This window comes from Crocodylus porosus, unplaced genomic scaffold (assembly GCF_001723895.1).
Source record: "Crocodylus porosus isolate Cpor-Errol unplaced genomic scaffold, CroPor_comp1, whole genome shotgun sequence".
Lineage (NCBI taxonomy): Eukaryota > Metazoa > Chordata > Crocodylia > Crocodylidae > Crocodylus > Crocodylus porosus.
The window spans coordinates 69,746,727-69,763,716 of record NW_017728947.1 but is presented as its reverse complement, the minus strand read 5'-3'; the positions used below and the strand labels follow the sequence as shown (position 1 = coordinate 69,763,716).

The following is a 16,990-nucleotide window of genomic DNA, read 5'->3' as shown; positions in this document are numbered from 1 at the left end:
AAGGGCTAGAGGAGCAACTCTTCAGAAAGGCACTCCCTAGGAGGTTGAGAACCAAGCTAATTGAGGAAAAAATTAGGTTGGATGCAAGGAAAAACTTATTTTTTTTAAGGTTATCTAGAATCTGGAACATGCTTCCAACAGAGGTAGTACTGTTGCCACCCTTGGAAATATTCAAAGAAAGGCTGGACAAGCACCTCGGGCTTGTTTGAGCTCAATAACCTCCATGGCAGGGGACTGGACTCGATGAGGTCCCTTGCAGTCCTTTGATTCTATGATTCTTTGTAAACATGGTGCAAAGTCAGTGTAATTAACTTTACACTTATACTTTTATCCACTTACATGTTACCATTCTAAAGTGGCCTTAGTTTAAACCAACCTTAAGGCCTCTAAATGAATAAGAAAATCATCAGTGTGCTAAGCAGATTCAAATTACAAGGGCTACCAATTCTCCATTTTAATAATAAAAAATTAACAAGAAAACTATGTGGAGTAATATAGGAAGGGCTTTTCCCTTTTAGAAAAACACTGCAGAAATAGCCACATGATGGGTTTTATATTTTCAGTTTAGTATTCCTTATTAATGGAAAGTGGGAAACTGAGTTCCAGACCTTAGGTATTTGAGAGAAAGGTAATTCTTAATCCCTCAACCCAATAATTATGTTACTTGAATAGGGCTGAGAAATGTAAGTGGTAAAGGAGGGAGAAGCCTTTGCTGTCTTTGTTTTTGCTATTCAGCAAACATAGTAGTTTAGGATCTAAACTATTAGCTCACTGTATTTCTAGATCCATACATTTATTTTTATATATAAAATATACAACAAAAATTATAGAGAAAAGCTTCCAGAAAGAGAGACTTCAAAAAGGAAACAGTTTATCTATTAAAAGGCAAAACCTTAGGTTTATCTAATAAAAAAAACGTAAGAAAAGAGTATTTGAACTAAACGTAAGTAATCCCTCCTGACATTTTGGATAACAATTACCATTTCTTCAATTTATTAGGTTTGATTTCTCTTGCAGGGATTTCAGAAAAAGTCAGAGGTATACTGGATTTATTTTGCTTAACCAAAGTTCCATAATTTGATAAGATAAATTAATTTTCAACTCTTTTATATATATTGTTGATGCTGGGAGGGGCTTACTTCTTTAAACATCACCAGCCTGGTTTGAAGAAAACAAACATTCTTCCCTTCAAAAGTGCATGAAAAATAAAGGATAAGGCTGTTCTCTATGCCAACCTATCAAAATATAATTTTAATAGAATACCACCATAGGATGCCCCATCTCCACATTATGGGCCCAATCCTGCAACAATTTGCATACAGGCTGAACTTTACTATCACCTTATTGAAATCAACAACATTTGTATTTGTATCGCAGTTTAAAAGGAAAGAAAGGAATGCCTTTTTACTATTTTTTCCTAAAGGTAGAAAAAAAAAATTTTTTACGTTCCCACTGGATTATTATCCTGATTTTCTCAATACTACAGAAAATAAGAAATTAAGCTATAAGTGACAATTTTTTTCAGATAACATGCTGCTCATTAAGTTACTACCATCTTGCTTATTTAAAGGTCCATTTTACCTCCTTACTGAAACACTTCATTCGCTTACTGTCTTACCCAATGGTACCAGACAACTCACATTTATACAAACAAAAATATCTCAGAATGTGAATATTCTTTGCAAAACACTGCAACCAAATCCCTCATAATATGAGATCCCAGATAATCCTTTAATTAGTTTTGTTCATAAAAAGAAAGACATGTCAAAACTTGTGTTACATATTCCAGCTCCCACATGCCATGTTATTCAAAAGGAAATTGTACTCATGGCCCTTAAACAAACACTTGAATCTCCAAAGATAAAAACCAACACCCAGCCTGGCTGGAATCTGATTTATATCTAATGAATAATTTGATGTCATCATGGCAATTGTCCGGTGCTAGGGATAATAAAATGAACAGGTTTTTTATTATAGTTTATGAATAACACATGCAAACGAATAGAAAAAAAACAGAAAGTGCTTTTTAAAAATAATCAGACAGGGCAAGTGGCAGGAACGCTGCTGACATGGAAGAGTTAACATCCATCATTTATTTTGCTGTGGTAAGCCATAGAATAGTACTGATATGCCAAAGATTGCCAAAAAAGCAAAGAATATGACTGTAGATCGACAGAGTGTATCCACATGCCCCAAAAGGCTGCAGTTCCTGATGCTTTCTTAAAAAAACCGAACAAACAAAAGGCAAGAAAAATTTCCTGATAAAAACAAATATGCTTGCTGGAGGAAAATGGGAAAAATTTTCATGGTCTTTGACATTTCGAGGAAATACCAGCCAAAATCATGAAGTAACTTTTCAGGCAACTATCTGGGAATGAAGTCTTTCAGCAGAAATAAAAACGTAATTTAAGCAGTGCTTTTCAAGGATATGAAGAAAAGTGTTATAATTTCATGTTACGAAAGGACTATGATGACTGTTGTTGTTTTGGTTGCCAGAATTCACAACATTTTAAGCAGAGCCACAGATAAGATTCCAGTTATTGAGTGACCACTAACTACACATTATGGAATAGCTCCTGCGGCTGGATTGAAACTGTTAGAATACGTATTTGTAATAGCAAGGGATTTCCTAACAGTTCTGCTGCTTTACTCACAGAGGCACCCATTGAACTTCTTAAGTCGAACAAAGACAGTATTATTTTTCTTTACATAATTATGTGTTATATATATACTATGTATAATATGCTAAAAAACTTATTTATTCTTTGATGTCCAAAGACTCTGGGGAAAAACTGTTTTGTTTGATACAGTAAAAGCTCTGTTATCTGGCATCCATGGGGAATGGTGGGGGACCCAGTTGATCAAATATGCCGGTTACGTGAGAGTTATACTTATCTCCAGCTCGGCCAGTACACCAGGGTTTTCGTTCCCTGGCATCAGTGTGTTGGGGGACAGGGAGGGCGGCCCCATGCAGGCTGCTTTGCCCTGGGCTGTGGTCCATGAGGAAGTAGCGGGACTTGGCTCGCAGCGGCAAAACCAGAAGTGCCATGGTGAGACTTCTGGTTTTGCTTTTGCCACATCGATCAGCAGGTGATACATAAGATGAATGATGCCGGTTAATGGAGCATTCCGGATGGTAAAGTGCCAGATAACACAGCTTTTACTGTACATTTCTTTTGCATTACTGTCCATCCTAATCATGTCCTGATATTTAAAAAAATTGATCTTTAAACTCAGCTACTGCAAGGTGTCAGAGTATTGCTTACAATTGCTAATATTCCCCAAGTAACATGGTCTTAGACAACATGCTAAAAAATTGACAGAAGTCTACTACATTAGAGAGAAAACGTATCCAGTTTTAGCAAATGTCAAATCAGTGGCTATTGCTTTTAAGATTAATAAAAGATATAATGGTTTCTAGATAGCCTCTAAATAAAGATTACTGTGAATGGAAAAATGATTTACCAATAGTTCCCACAATGAGATTTCTTTAAAGGTTACAATCATCAGTTATTTAGCTGAAACACTGCTGAGAATGCCTGGTCATTTCTTGAATAATGCATAGTGTTCATTGTAGATTTGATGTGTATTATAACAATACAGCTATTTCTAAAATAATGGAGAAAACTATCTGTTACTTTCCAATTGTTTAAGATATTATTTCCATGAAGTAATTGACTCAAGAAATATTATGGAGAGTCACCTAAGTCCTCATTCTGCAAGCACAACTTGGAATAATCTCTACTTAATAGGCATAAGAAAACAAACTCATCAGCCTTTATAGACTTTTAAAGAAAAGCCACGATGAATACAGGGCAGAGTAAAGGACCTTTCTGAAATACTAAATTAAAATGATTAAGTTGTTGTACAGTACTCGGGGACAAATTTAAAACTAAGCTTTGAAATTTAATTATTAACATGAACAGGCCATCACATTTGGGGGTGAAAAAAACTGCGGTCACATACACAGTGTAAGTACTTTTCATACAATTTTCCAAACGCCTTCAGGTCTATTCAGGAGATTGCTTGGGGACGCACAAAGTGTAATGTCTAGCTTTTTATTGTAGGATTATGAACTGCACTGCATATGATGCTTCAGGCTATTTATGAGAGCTTGTTTATCCATATGAACTTTTTCAAGGGCAGCAAAAAAGACCTTAATAAATGAAAATGAATTTCTTTTGATGTAATTTCATGAATGTTTGATCAGAATGCGTAACAGGTTTATGTTCAAGGGGAACTACTGAAGTAATAAAATATACATGCACTGTACAGTGGAACCTGCTTATAGTGAATTCATATATAATGATACATCATTTGCAAGTACAGCCTAAGAATTATTTAAATCCAGTTCAATGTTTGAAACACAATACCCATTAGTACAATGAATTTTTGAAAAGTGAAAGGGAAATGGAAAAGGAAGAGGAAAAAGTAAAGAGAAAAAAGGAAATAGACTTTGCTTGCAACATGACTTCCTCATTAGAGAGTTAGAGCACTGAATATCTCAAATGGTAGTCTCAGTTCCTCCAGTTGGGTGGAAGAATTGCATTAGTTTAACTAGGTGAAGAAATAGCATTAAATATTCTACTTTCTGTAGGCAGGAATGTGTGAACATAAGCCAGAACATATACATTTAAATACAATCCAGTCCAAGAGTGAGGTTTCATTGTCATTAAAAATCCCCACTGTCATTCAGAATTTCTACATTAAGAAAAGAAACACCAGCATTCAAATATTCCACAACAGGAATGAAAAAGGAGAGATACATGCTCTAGATACACTGGAAACTTACACAAGATTCTTAAAGCATGACTAGTGACCTAAAGAAATCAGATATTCTGCACCACAGGACAGCCTGTAACAACATGATATAGGAATGCATATGTATTAATTTTAATAGACAGATCACAGATCCCACAGTGAAAAGTGGAAAATAATCCACTTCATTTACATCCATATCATAAAAGTACTACTGAACTAACAGCTATCTGACTGCATGAGACTACATATGCTCTCATGATGAAAAGAAAGAAAAATGCCCACATACTTTTACATAGCAAGCAGAATGATAACAACTGTGCTACATTCTTATGCATTGAGTGATATCATTTCCACTCCTTCAAGAAAAATAAAAACATGCAGCACTATACAATGGTTTAAATGTAAATATACGTACAGGCACAAAAAAAATGAAAAGCTGCTAGACCAATAGTCCAAGTTCATTGTTTTAGGTTCCACACATCTACTTTCAATGAGGTAAAATTACATTTCTTTCCTCTAACCAGAAGAGCAAATGAAAGCTGCCCAAATAGCCAATACCAAATCCAGCTGCGTAGTCAGGGTTATCTGGGCTGATGTACAAAGCCCGAGATTGCTATCTCTCTCTCCAAGACATCCATTTTTGATGCCTCTTACTATATAAAGCCTTATCTAGTCTAATTCAGACCGCTGCTGCAAGAATAAAACTTCGAGCAGTTAAAGGGGGTGGAGGGGGGAGGCTCATATGCCACATTGCTCAGTTTCGAACTCAGTCTAGAATGCAAGAAAAATGATCCAAAAAAAAAAGTCCTGCAAAATGCTGTTCTGCCAAAAAACAGATCACTGCATTGATTTTCCCCCTGGTAATTCTAACTTTTGTTAATGCAAAACAGTGTTCTAATTAATTTTAGAAGAAAAGGAGACCCTATTTCTCTATGTGAGACAACAGCAGAAGTTAAACATTATAATAAAAATGTCAGACTTCCCATTTGAATGCATACATTTGACCCTTGGTCCACTTTGGCTAACTTTCTAATTCTACTAGGTCAGATGTCAGATAAATTGTAAGGGAAAAAATGAAATTTAGGTCTTGAGTCTTAGCTGACAATTTAAGTTAATCGAATTAATGCAAACAGAAATTTAGCCAGTAATGTCTAACCACAGAATTTAGATAGTGAACATATAGTAAATACTCTCAAAGCAAGAAAAGTGACCGTATTTTACCCCAAATCATTGCAAAAACCACATAAAATACAATACAAAATATAGCAAATACAAAAAATACTTTATGCTTTTTCTATTCACTTTACAGTGAATACAACATTCACTTTAAAACTAATACTTTAATCTCAATTTCCCAGAAATCATACTGCTATAATAGTTAAACTGACAGGTTTGTTGTTAAATGAAACATAAATAGAAGAGGTTTGTTTCACCTTCACATGGTGTCTTTCTCATGCAGACCTCAGATTTCCACAATTGTATCCCTTTAAAGGATTTGATATGCAGGAAAAGAAGAAAGGACGATGGTAAAAATTTCATTTTAGAGCTTACGCAGACTGAGACATTCACATTATACAAAACGCTAACTCCATACCTTTTACTGACGTGTTGGGTGGAGGTCCTTCCATTCTCAAGTTCCATGGAGGATCCCCTTGATTAGCAAAGTCCCTCATTTTTAGATAGCTAATTGTAAGTCGGATGATGGATGCCTTGTCAAGTTGGCTTGTAATGGCTGCAGGCAGCGGCAACAATTTTGCCAACTCGTAGAACTCAAAATTCTCCTTTCCCCGGCGAGAGCGAGCAGCATCTCGGGACTTTTCCTTTCTCAAGGCTTGTAAACTGAAACAAAAAAAACAACAAAGCAGAACATTTATCAGTATTAGTGTTCTGTCACAGTTGGCCAATTCACGCTCTTATTGCTGGGTTCCTATACAAATTACCTCATTTTCCAAATGCTCGTGTGTGCAGATATATGAGTACTTTGATGGTACTGTGTTCTCTGAATATTTGAACTCTAACAATGGTATTTTCTTTTTCAGAAGCAGCTAACAAATTAAATAGCTGTTTTTAACTCAGAAAGCTGTTCCCCTCTTGGTCCCTGTCCTTTACAGTTACAAATTCATAAGACAATTGGGTTGGTCAGTGCCAGGGACTACATATATATCTCAAATCACAGCCCATCTTTGTATCAGACTATGAAAAAAGTTGTTAATCTGTTTTAAGAAACTGTTTTACTCACAGGGGAGAGGACTAGTCCCTTCAGTCAGCTGGGAAGAAGCTAATGACTATTCACATTCTTCTGCTGCACCATGATTTGGACGCCTAACAAACAGGTCCCAGGGAGAGGCCTTAAATTAGGCAGCTAGCCTTTATCCTTGGAATATCTGAAGTGGTGTTTTTTTGTTGAACATATGTTGCTATTTTAACTAACCACTGTATTCTCTTCTTGCTCAGGAAAACCAAATCACATTCAGATTTCTATTTATTCCAGAATACCACAATTTGAGGGAAACTTGCTCTCTACAGGCAGTACAGCTTTCTGGCTGTTTGGGTTGGGATGCTAGGGATGGAGGAAATCCTGAATCGTGGGATTCAGTATATAGCTGGGACCAAGAGACTCAATGGCATAGGTTACCTGAGACAGCTGTCTCGATGGTGACGCTAATCAACTACAGGGAAGTGAAGCAGGCTTGATAATTTCAGCTAGGGAAAGCTGTACAGTGTTTACATAGGCAGACAGACTTGTTTTGATGTTTGCGTTGCCAATTGGTACAAACTACTGAGGTCAAGAAGTTACAGCTATCCTTTGCTGCAAAGTTTATTCTTGTTTCTTCAAGAATATGGCTACAGTATCATTCACTAATCCTTGATTTTTGACAGGGTGGGAATTCAGACATTCAGTGAGGGAATGGTGCACCAATACCTCTCTCAAGTTGCTATTATACTCTCCAGAATCTCAGCTTTCATTAAAGAAAGACTTAAGGACCTGATCCACAATGGGACTGAAGTAGAATTTAGACACTGAAATCCAAAAGTACAATCCTGAAACCCTCTGCTTAGCCGTCTCCTAATCCTACTACAGAGGATTCGACCTCAGCTGGCCCCATGGACTAGATGAGGGTTGCCGCGCTGGTCCACAGACTGGCCCCATGTACTACATGCCTGGACCACCCTGCACACCATGTGCAGCACCCGCTGGCTCCAGCTCTGCAGACCACATGCAAGGCCAGTCCACAGCACACCCTGGATGCAGTGCCCACCCCAGACCAGCCCTGGGTGCTGCACAGGGCCAATCTACTGGTCTGATCCAGACCAGCCCCAGACCTAGTGCACAGGACCAATGCAGCATGTGCATACCCTGGCACCCAGACTAGCTCTGCATGCTGCATACTATACACATCTACAACTGCCCCGTGTGCTGCGTGCAAGGCACACAACTTGTCCATCCCTCTCTGGGGAATGCAGTGTATGCCAGACTGGCTGTACATACCAGATGCAGCCCATAGGGCATATGGCCAGCACATGCTGCATACAGCACATGGGGCTGGCCCAAGACCCACAGGCAGCACTGTGGGCTGGATGATGGGGCTTCACAGGCCAGATCTGGCTGATGGACCGTATCTTTGATATCCCTGCTACACTAGATTATTGTAATATTTCCTTGGTATCCAATGTTCTGCTTCTCTGTATTCTGAAAGGGCTGAGCAGTTTAGTTCCTCTCTTTTTCAGGTCTCTTAGAGATTAAGAAACTAAGTATTATCTTCCTGAGAGACACTGACTTAGTAGGCATATCCTGATAACAAATACCATACACAATTTCCTAGTGGTGGCCATTTCTGTTTAAACAAGAACTGAAGATGATGTTGCTTCCCCACTTTTGTAGTAGTTAGGTTATGCTGGATGTGGGAGACTCTGGTTCAATTCCCATCTCTGTCCAAGGCAATTCAGATATTTCTCACCTCTGTGGAAACTGCCGTAACTATTTACCCATAAATATTTTAGGACAATGGTAGGGGATTTGCCCTCCCTATTTCTGAAGCTGTTCCACTTTTCAGAAAATAATTCAATAATCATTATGAGACTCTTCAAGTTATTATGAGACTATTCAAGAAAGACCAAAAGAGCATGTTTGACTGTGACTTACTGAATAGTAGGCCTGTGCAAATAGGGAAATATTAAATTCAGATTCAGCCAGTTCGGAGGACAATGATTCGATTCAGAGATTCAGATCACTGTCCTGAATCAATTTAGCCGAATCAGCTTTGGAAAGATTCGGCACCGATTTGGACAGATTCGGTGATTCGGCTCAGCCAGGGTGAGGCAGGCACAGCTGGTTGGCTCCTCTGGCTATGCCTGCCTCTCCCTGGGTGGGGAGAGCCACAGGAGAAGCCCCCATGGCTGCCCTGTCCGGCCCCATCCCCTGCCCAGCCCCAGCCACCCGGCACTAAACAAAAAAAAGGCCCCACACACATGGGCTGTAGGAATGGCGATCAGGGGCCTCTGGGCACTTGCGGCAGAGCCCCTGCACACAATGCAGTGAGAGGCAGCGAGGATCGCCCCCCTCCTCCGCTTAGCAGCTGCCCCATGGTACAGGTGCATCATGGCTCAGCAGGGTGCTGTGCATTGTCTGGGAGCTGGGGTCACTGGGGCTGAGCACTGCTGGGCCACCCCAGCTCCCAGCACATGGCACCCTGCCAAGCCATGCTGCACCGGCGCCATGGGCCAGCTGCCGCTCAGGTGCCAAGTGGGGGGGGTGACCCCTACTGCCCCCCACTGCATGAGGGGGGTACTGCCAACTGCTCCTGCAACCAGTGAGGGCGGGGCTTTTTTTGTGTTTTTTGGGGTTTTTTTGTTTTTTTTTTTTTTAGAGTGCCAAGAGGCTGGGCCAGGTGGGGGATAGGGCCGGGCAGGGCAGCCATAGGAACTTCTCCTGCAGCTCCTCGGCTGTGCCTGCCTCTGCCCCAGTGAGGGAAGTCGCAGGGACTCTGCCCTGCCACCGTTTGCCAGCTGGTGCAGGTGACACGGGATGTGGGCATGGCAGCACTGGGAGCGGGGGCTCTGTCCTGCTGCCACTTGCCCCCTTCTGCCTAGGGCGAGCCATGTTTGCATCCCGCTCCGGCTGGGTGAGCAGCAGCAGGGCAGAGCCCCTGCTCCCAGCACTGCCATGCCTGCATTCCACGGCCCCTCTCCCCAACTAACATGCCCCTGCTTTGGCCAGGCAGCTTGTTCCAGCCCCAGCTCAAATCCCTCCCTCCCCAATAACTTTTTCCTCCCTCGCCCCCAACAGACTTACCAGCTGGAGGCAGCTGTCAGCTGCCTGTTTAGTCTATGGCTGAATCTCAGAATCTTTTCCAAATCAATTCAGATGCTTTGAATTGATTTGGAGCTTTTACTTGGCCTCCCAATTCGATTCCGATTTGGAGATTCAGTCCCTGAATTGGGCCGAATCTCCTCCAAATTGAATCAGCTACTAAAGCTTTGCACAGCCCTAGTGAATAGGGAGTTCAGTTGGAAAAAGGGAATCTTGAGTTCCAGCCTATGTTATGAAGACTGTTTATACATTTTACCCATCATAGCTTGTCCAATGACCAACTAATTGTAAAATGGATAAGCAGCTTTTATAACTAGAATCTACCAGGCACACTTTTCCCAGGTGGATATATGAATGCTCAGAAGCAACTTTTGAATTTCTCTCTTGTGAGAGATCAGCAATAAGTACTTCACCAAGATGGTATACCAAGAGTTCATAAGTAAATATGGAATTCAATGTGAGCTACATCCCATACAGAAGTACAAAGTGGAGTCCAACATGGACTGGAGCACAATGCAAACTAAAGTTATCGCTGGTGACTTGCACATTAAACTCCAATTTGCTTCCCCACCATGGGAATGGCTAAAGCCATTGATGATGCTGTTGTGGCTCTTGTGGGCTGGGTCTTTGAACCAGGACATATTAATTTCTTAATTAAGGTATAACAGTGATCTACACATCTCCTAATCTCATGATCAAGTCTCTGTATAGTAATAGGTCCTCCCCCCCATATCTCCCCATATGTTACAGATAGTATACTGAATCTTCTGAAAGTCTTTTCTTACCAAATTTAATTGCTATGAGGAAGGGCATTTTGACTGACAGCAAAAAACCACGGCACCAGAATCTCATAAAGAACGTTCATTAGTATGAGACTTAGATCCCATGAAGCCTGCCTTTCCTAGCAGAACAAAAAAACATCAAAAAGATCAGAAGAAGCCATAAATACTCAAAAACTACTTTAAGTCTTCACAAAAAATTGAGCTGCAACCAAATACCCACTAAAGACTATCTTCATAAGGAAGGAGTCAAGCAGAGGATGAGATTTAAAAAGAGACAGCTGGAGAGCTTTTGATGGGTCTAAAATAATTCAAGCCGGCAAGGTCTGATGAACTTCATTGCAATGTACTGAAGGACCTGGTAAAGGAGATTTTGGAGCCCTTGGCAAGGACTTCCCTGAAGCTATGGGAGAAGTGAGGTTCCCAAAGACTGAAAAAAGGCCAATGCAAGGCCCCTCTGTAAAAAAAAGATAAATTAATAAAGAAAAGGTACAAAGGAGAATCTGAGGAACTACAGACCAGTTAGCCTCACTTCGGTACCCAAGAAGTTACTGGACCATATCCTCAGGAAGTCCATTTGCAATCATCTGGAAGAGAAAAGGCCAATTACAAGCACCCAGCACAGACTTACTAAGAACAAATCGTGTCAAACAAACTTGATCTCCTTCTTTGACATAGGAACTATAGGATGAGAGGAAAGCGGAGGATATAGTGCATCTGGACTTCAGCAAGGCTTTGCACATGACCTTCTCATAAACAAATTGGAGAAATGTGGGCTGGACAAAACCAGTATAAACGTGGATACCCAACTGACTCAATATCCACAAAGCAAAGGGTAATTATAGATTAATCCATGTCAGAATGGCAGGAAGTTTTGAGTGGAATCTCATAGGGGTCAGTCTGAGGACTAGTGCTATTCAATGCATTATTATTTGTCTAGATACTGGCAAAAAAAAATATGAGCAAGTTTGCAGACAACATAAAACTATAAGAATTGCAAACATGATGGAAGACAGAAGAACAATTCAAAAGAATCTTGACAGACTGGAATGCTCAGTCAGAGCTAAGAGGGTACCAAAGTTCAATGCTGACAAATTCAAAGTGCTACACCTCAGGTAGAATAATCAAAATACAAATACAAAATGGCTGGATGGCACTGGGAGTCTTGGTGGATCACATGCTCAGTATGAGCCTGTAGTATGATGTAGGTGAACAAAAGAAAAATGTGGTTTGGGGATGCATCAACAGAAGCACTGAGTGAAAGATGCAGGAAATGATAATGCTTCTCTACTTGGCACTGGTTAGCCCTCATATACAGTACTGCATGCAGTTCTGGGGTCCACATTTTAAAAATGACATAGAGAAACTAGAGATCATCCAAAGGCAGGCAACAAAAATAATAAAAGGCCTGAAAGGCAAACTGTACAATGAGAGGTTGAAGGAAATAGACATGTTCAGCTTGCAGAGAAGATGCTTAAGAGGAGGCATAATAGTAGTCTCCAAATACCAAAGGAGTGATGTAAAAAAGCAGGAAAACACCTTTTCTCTCTTGTTGCTTTGGATTGGATATCAAGAAAAAACTTCTTCACTGTTAGAGCAGTGAGGCAATGGAATCTCCATCATTGGAGGTGTTAAAGAGGAGGTTAGATAAGCATTGGTAAGGGATGATCTAGGCATAGCTAGGCCTATATTCTGTTATGGCTATTTCTTGCACTTCTGGGCTTTTCTGGTCGCTGCACAGGACTGAGAGGGAAATTTTTTCCATCCTGTTGCTCTGTGTCAGTGTTTTTTTTAACCTTTCCTCAGAAGCTGCAACCAAGGTTGGAGATTCTTACTGCGGTGTGCCAGTGCTTCTGCTGGGACTTAAACTCAAAGATTCCTGGCTAGATGGTCTTATCCTTCTACTCAGGGTCAGTCTGATTGCTATTCTTGGAGTCAGGCAGGAATTTTGCCCTATGATCAGACTGGTATCGACTGGAGGGGGGGTTGCATTTCTCCACAGCAGGGGGCATAACCTTCTTTCTGGGATCTTCTCAGAGTACTTTTAACAGTCTTTGCAGCATAATGATGTTGGGTGCTGTGGTTTCTGTTTACCTGTGGCAGATTAGGTTGTTATCTCTTCTGTTGTGTCAGAACTGACTGTGTAGTTTTGCTAAGACGTCAGACAACGGATTTGTATGAATGGTCTGGATAGGGATATTCCAGCCTAAGGCAGTGAGTTGGATTAGATGACCTCTCACGATCCCTTCCAGCCCTACTTCTATATGATATTTACCATATACTTAATACAACTGGACACTATAGAAGTAAAAAGTTGGTCTGTCCTTAATGTAATTGTGAAGTTACTGAGGCTTAAGTAGCAATTCTAGTTCTCGATGAAGAGAGTCCTTCACCAGTGATGCAGATAGGAAACTGTTTCCATATTTGTTTGTAGATTTTTAGGATAGAATCTCCCACCCAGATTACAAGAGGGTGGCTTGAATCCCTTGAAGGCAGAAAAAGTCCATCTTTGCTAGTCAGGATGTCATCCTCCATGCTGTAGTAGAATGTCTCTGGGATAGGACACCAAATCCTCCTAGGCTGTTGAAAAAGAAGCTCTTGGGCTACAAGCAAAAAATACAACTGCTCCTTTTCATTCAGACTAGGAGCAGAAGTTACATATAAACCAGTTTAAGTGATCAGAAACTGGTTTAAACCTGTAACAAAAGCTCAGTGCATGTAAACCAGTTTCAAAATGGCTGAAACTGATTTAAGATAAACCTGGTTTATCTCTTTTTTTTTTTTTATCTAAGCATGTTTCTCAAAACCATGTATTGCTGGCAGCTGTAAACTTCTTAAAGAAGCTTCTGAGTGCTGCCATCTATGGGATATGGCACCTTTAACATCCAGTTGTGGAACCACTTTGAACAGCTGGTTGGTGTAAGATGGATTTCACATGTGGATGATGTCATCATCCTACTATCTATTTTGAATGGTGTCTTCCCAACCATTTCAGCTTCCCCACAGAGCAAGACTGGAACTTCATGAATCATAGAAGAGAATCTAGAGGCCTTTGCATCTTCAGGGTAAATCTTTTCTTAGCATAAAATAGTACAGAAACATTCAGCATGTATAGTTTGTCCTTGTCCAGGGAGCCTTGATTCACCTGTATGAGGACTCCTTGTTCTTTAAGTTCTTTAAGTGCTCCAAAAGGACAGTTGTGTCTTTAGTTTGGAGACTGATGCCTCTATTTGGTGCCCTCTATGCCTCTCCAAGACCTATTTAGTATGGCTTGCTAAACATTCACTGCCCACACTAGAGAAGAGAAATGCTTTACATTCCAGACTCATTGGCTTCTCAGTCCCTTGAGTCTGATACCTGAGCAGGATGGAGACCTGTTGGTGGTACTCAATTGAGGGATACCAAGAACAGCCTTTATCACAAGACCCAACATGCATTTTGCAGCTCTGACTTGAGAGCTGGCATCTCTTATAGGCTTAAAATTGCTATCTTACCAGGCTCTCAAGCCAATCTCTTACCAACTACTGCTTGTCACTGTCACTACAAAAGTGTCACTGAAGACAGAACTGGTGGCACCTGGTAAAGCTCCATTAGCTTTGTTGATGATACAAAAAAATCAACAAGACTTGGACAACATACAGGAGACAGTTCAAGTTGTTGGAGAAGTACCATCAATGCTATCTGCAGAAGATCCTTCAAATCCAGTTGGAGGATAGATGCACTGTCTCATAAGGGAACACCGTGAGCAACAATTATCTAACATCAACTTCACTGGGCTGGCCACATTGTCTGGATGTATGACTCCAGATTTCCCAAACAAGTTTTATTCCCCCAGCTCAGTCAAGGTGTATGTTCAAGAGGAGGATAGAGAAAATGCTTCAAGAACGTCCTCAAGCCCAACTTGAAAAAATGCAACATTGACATCAGCTTGTGGGAGACCATTTTGTTTAGAAAGGCCAAGCTTATTTAGACGAAAATTTCTAAACCATATAAAATCTTCCTTTTTTTTTTGTGACCTTTACAGTTAGACTGAGGGATAAGAAATCTAGTTTTACAGGTGGTAGAGTGCAATAAATAGTACTGATTACATTTTTAAAAACTATGTATAAATATTTCTAAAGTAAATGTTCTATAAATTGCGGCAGATGCAGAAGACACAGCAGTGTTTGTGGTATAAACTGGCACTCATTTCAGATGATATGCATAATTTATTCATAGCTTTATCACTCTTGTGGTTATTTCAACTTTTTGCCGGTATAACCTTAATCCCACCATGTATTTTATGTAGTCTACCTCTGACAACTGTAGTTGTGTTCATGTGCATACATAAACATGCACACACCTGATACAGACCTGTCACTTTATAAACTGCATTATTACAGAGTGCTTCATCGGTCCTGATCTACATTAACAAGAGTAACAATTATTTTGGTATTTACATTTGACTCAGTTTGGACAATCTACAAAGTAAATTTCACTATGCTTAGTGCTACAAGTCTGTTTCAAGCACAAAGGAGGAAGGCTTAGGTTTAGAACAGCAGTCTATTTCTAGTTTGTAAAATACAATATTAGAAACATTTTGTTTCTCATATTTTTAATTCAGACATAAATTTTAAACTATGTTGTCCCTTTAAAACCAACCCTAAACACAATTCAAGAATCACCTTAATAAGATTCTTTTGAAATGTCAGTTTTCCCATTTCTGACCCAACATAATTACAAAGACACTACATCCAATAGTGTTTTAAAGTGACAGCACTATATTTGTAATAAATAGTGATTGGTTTGGAGGGCTAGAGCAATAAAATAAGGCTTGAGGGATAGAAAGGTTGCTGAGACTATGTTCTAATGGCTGAAGCAAATGGCAAGCACAGTTTTGCATTAGTCTACTGCCCATTTCCATTCACTAGCAGCAAAGAATACGGCAAACTCTTACAAAGTGTTACAGTTATTTTTTGTAATTTTACTGAAATCTTCCATGTTGTCACAAGAAGCCCTACAAGCTCATTAGGATCCCAGAATCCAGCTCTTTTATTTTCTCACAGAAGTGTACAATGACAAGACAAATTCATATCTACTCCAATTCAGCTGCTGTATGCTACCAATGAAGCTCTCACATCCAGCAGAAGCAGACCCAGGTACAGGACAATGATAATATTTAACAACACCCAATTAATGCCTATGACAATTGTTTATAGTTATACTTTGATGATTATATAATCAGTAAAATGTGTTTCATTCATCCAGTGATCTCAAAGTGCACTATACACATGCCTCAGAATATTCACCTTGTTAAATGGTTGGTTTCACAAAGACAGGTGGCAGGTATCCCTAGCCAGACTATTGTTTATCATCAAGGTTGGTGCTCTCTCTTGGGAAGGTGCGAGTTTGAATCCATCCCCTGCTCAGTAGTATAACAACATGGCTAGGTGCTTGGAGCAGCTACCACACTCAGGGCAACTTCTGGCTGCCATTATACCATGTGATCACAACTGCAATCATGAAGCTCCAGGAGCATCCATTTTTTCTGTGCCTGTCAAATCAGCATCCAGGATGGCACCCTATGTTACATCACTGCCCCTGGATAAAGAGGACCTAAAACCTACATCTCCCATTTCCTAAGCAGGTGCTCTATACATCAGGCTGTGGGGCAAAAGGTGTGCACTGGTACAAACTGCCTGCCTTCTCCCTATTTAAGAGGTGCTGTGCTTTATACTGAAGGTAATTCTGTTACGACTTAGGTGTCCTCATTCAGGCAGGCACCACCCTTCTGTGAAGTCTGTATTGTAGCATGACAGTCACCTCCCTTGAAGCCCTGAGTTGGACATTTCAGCTTTGAGAAGGAGAGGTACACATGCATTTGCCTAGTATTTCCCATTGGCGTTTTCTGCAGAAGCCAACCTGCTGAGTACTTAGATTATTTGCATTGCCTTTGACAGGCACCTAGGTCTCCCCATTCACTAAGAAGAAAGCCAAGTACCTAACCTTTTTGATATACACCACTCTCGCAGGCCAAGGTAGCTATATTTTAGCATTGCAGCACTTAAGCAGAGATGCCTACAAAGATCACTTTGGATGTGGCCCTGAGTTTTTCATCACTCCCTCATTTAGCTACATTTCTAAGGAGATACTATGGAGG

General features: G+C 40.3%; 1 protein-coding gene across 1 annotated transcript in view; it reads right to left on the bottom strand.

Annotated features, from left to right (window-relative positions):
* Positions 1-16,990, bottom strand: part of NPAS3 (neuronal PAS domain protein 3) — a 741,990-nt gene that overhangs the window by 600,813 nt on the left and 124,187 nt on the right. Inside the window, exons 3-4 of the mRNA XM_019551125.1 lie at positions 6,356-6,600; positions 6,195-6,245 (exon numbers count right to left, since the gene is read on the bottom strand). Of these exons, the coding sequence (XP_019406670.1) occupies positions 6,195-6,245; positions 6,356-6,600 (296 nt within the window). The remainder of the gene's footprint in view (positions 1-6,194; positions 6,246-6,355; positions 6,601-16,990) is intronic.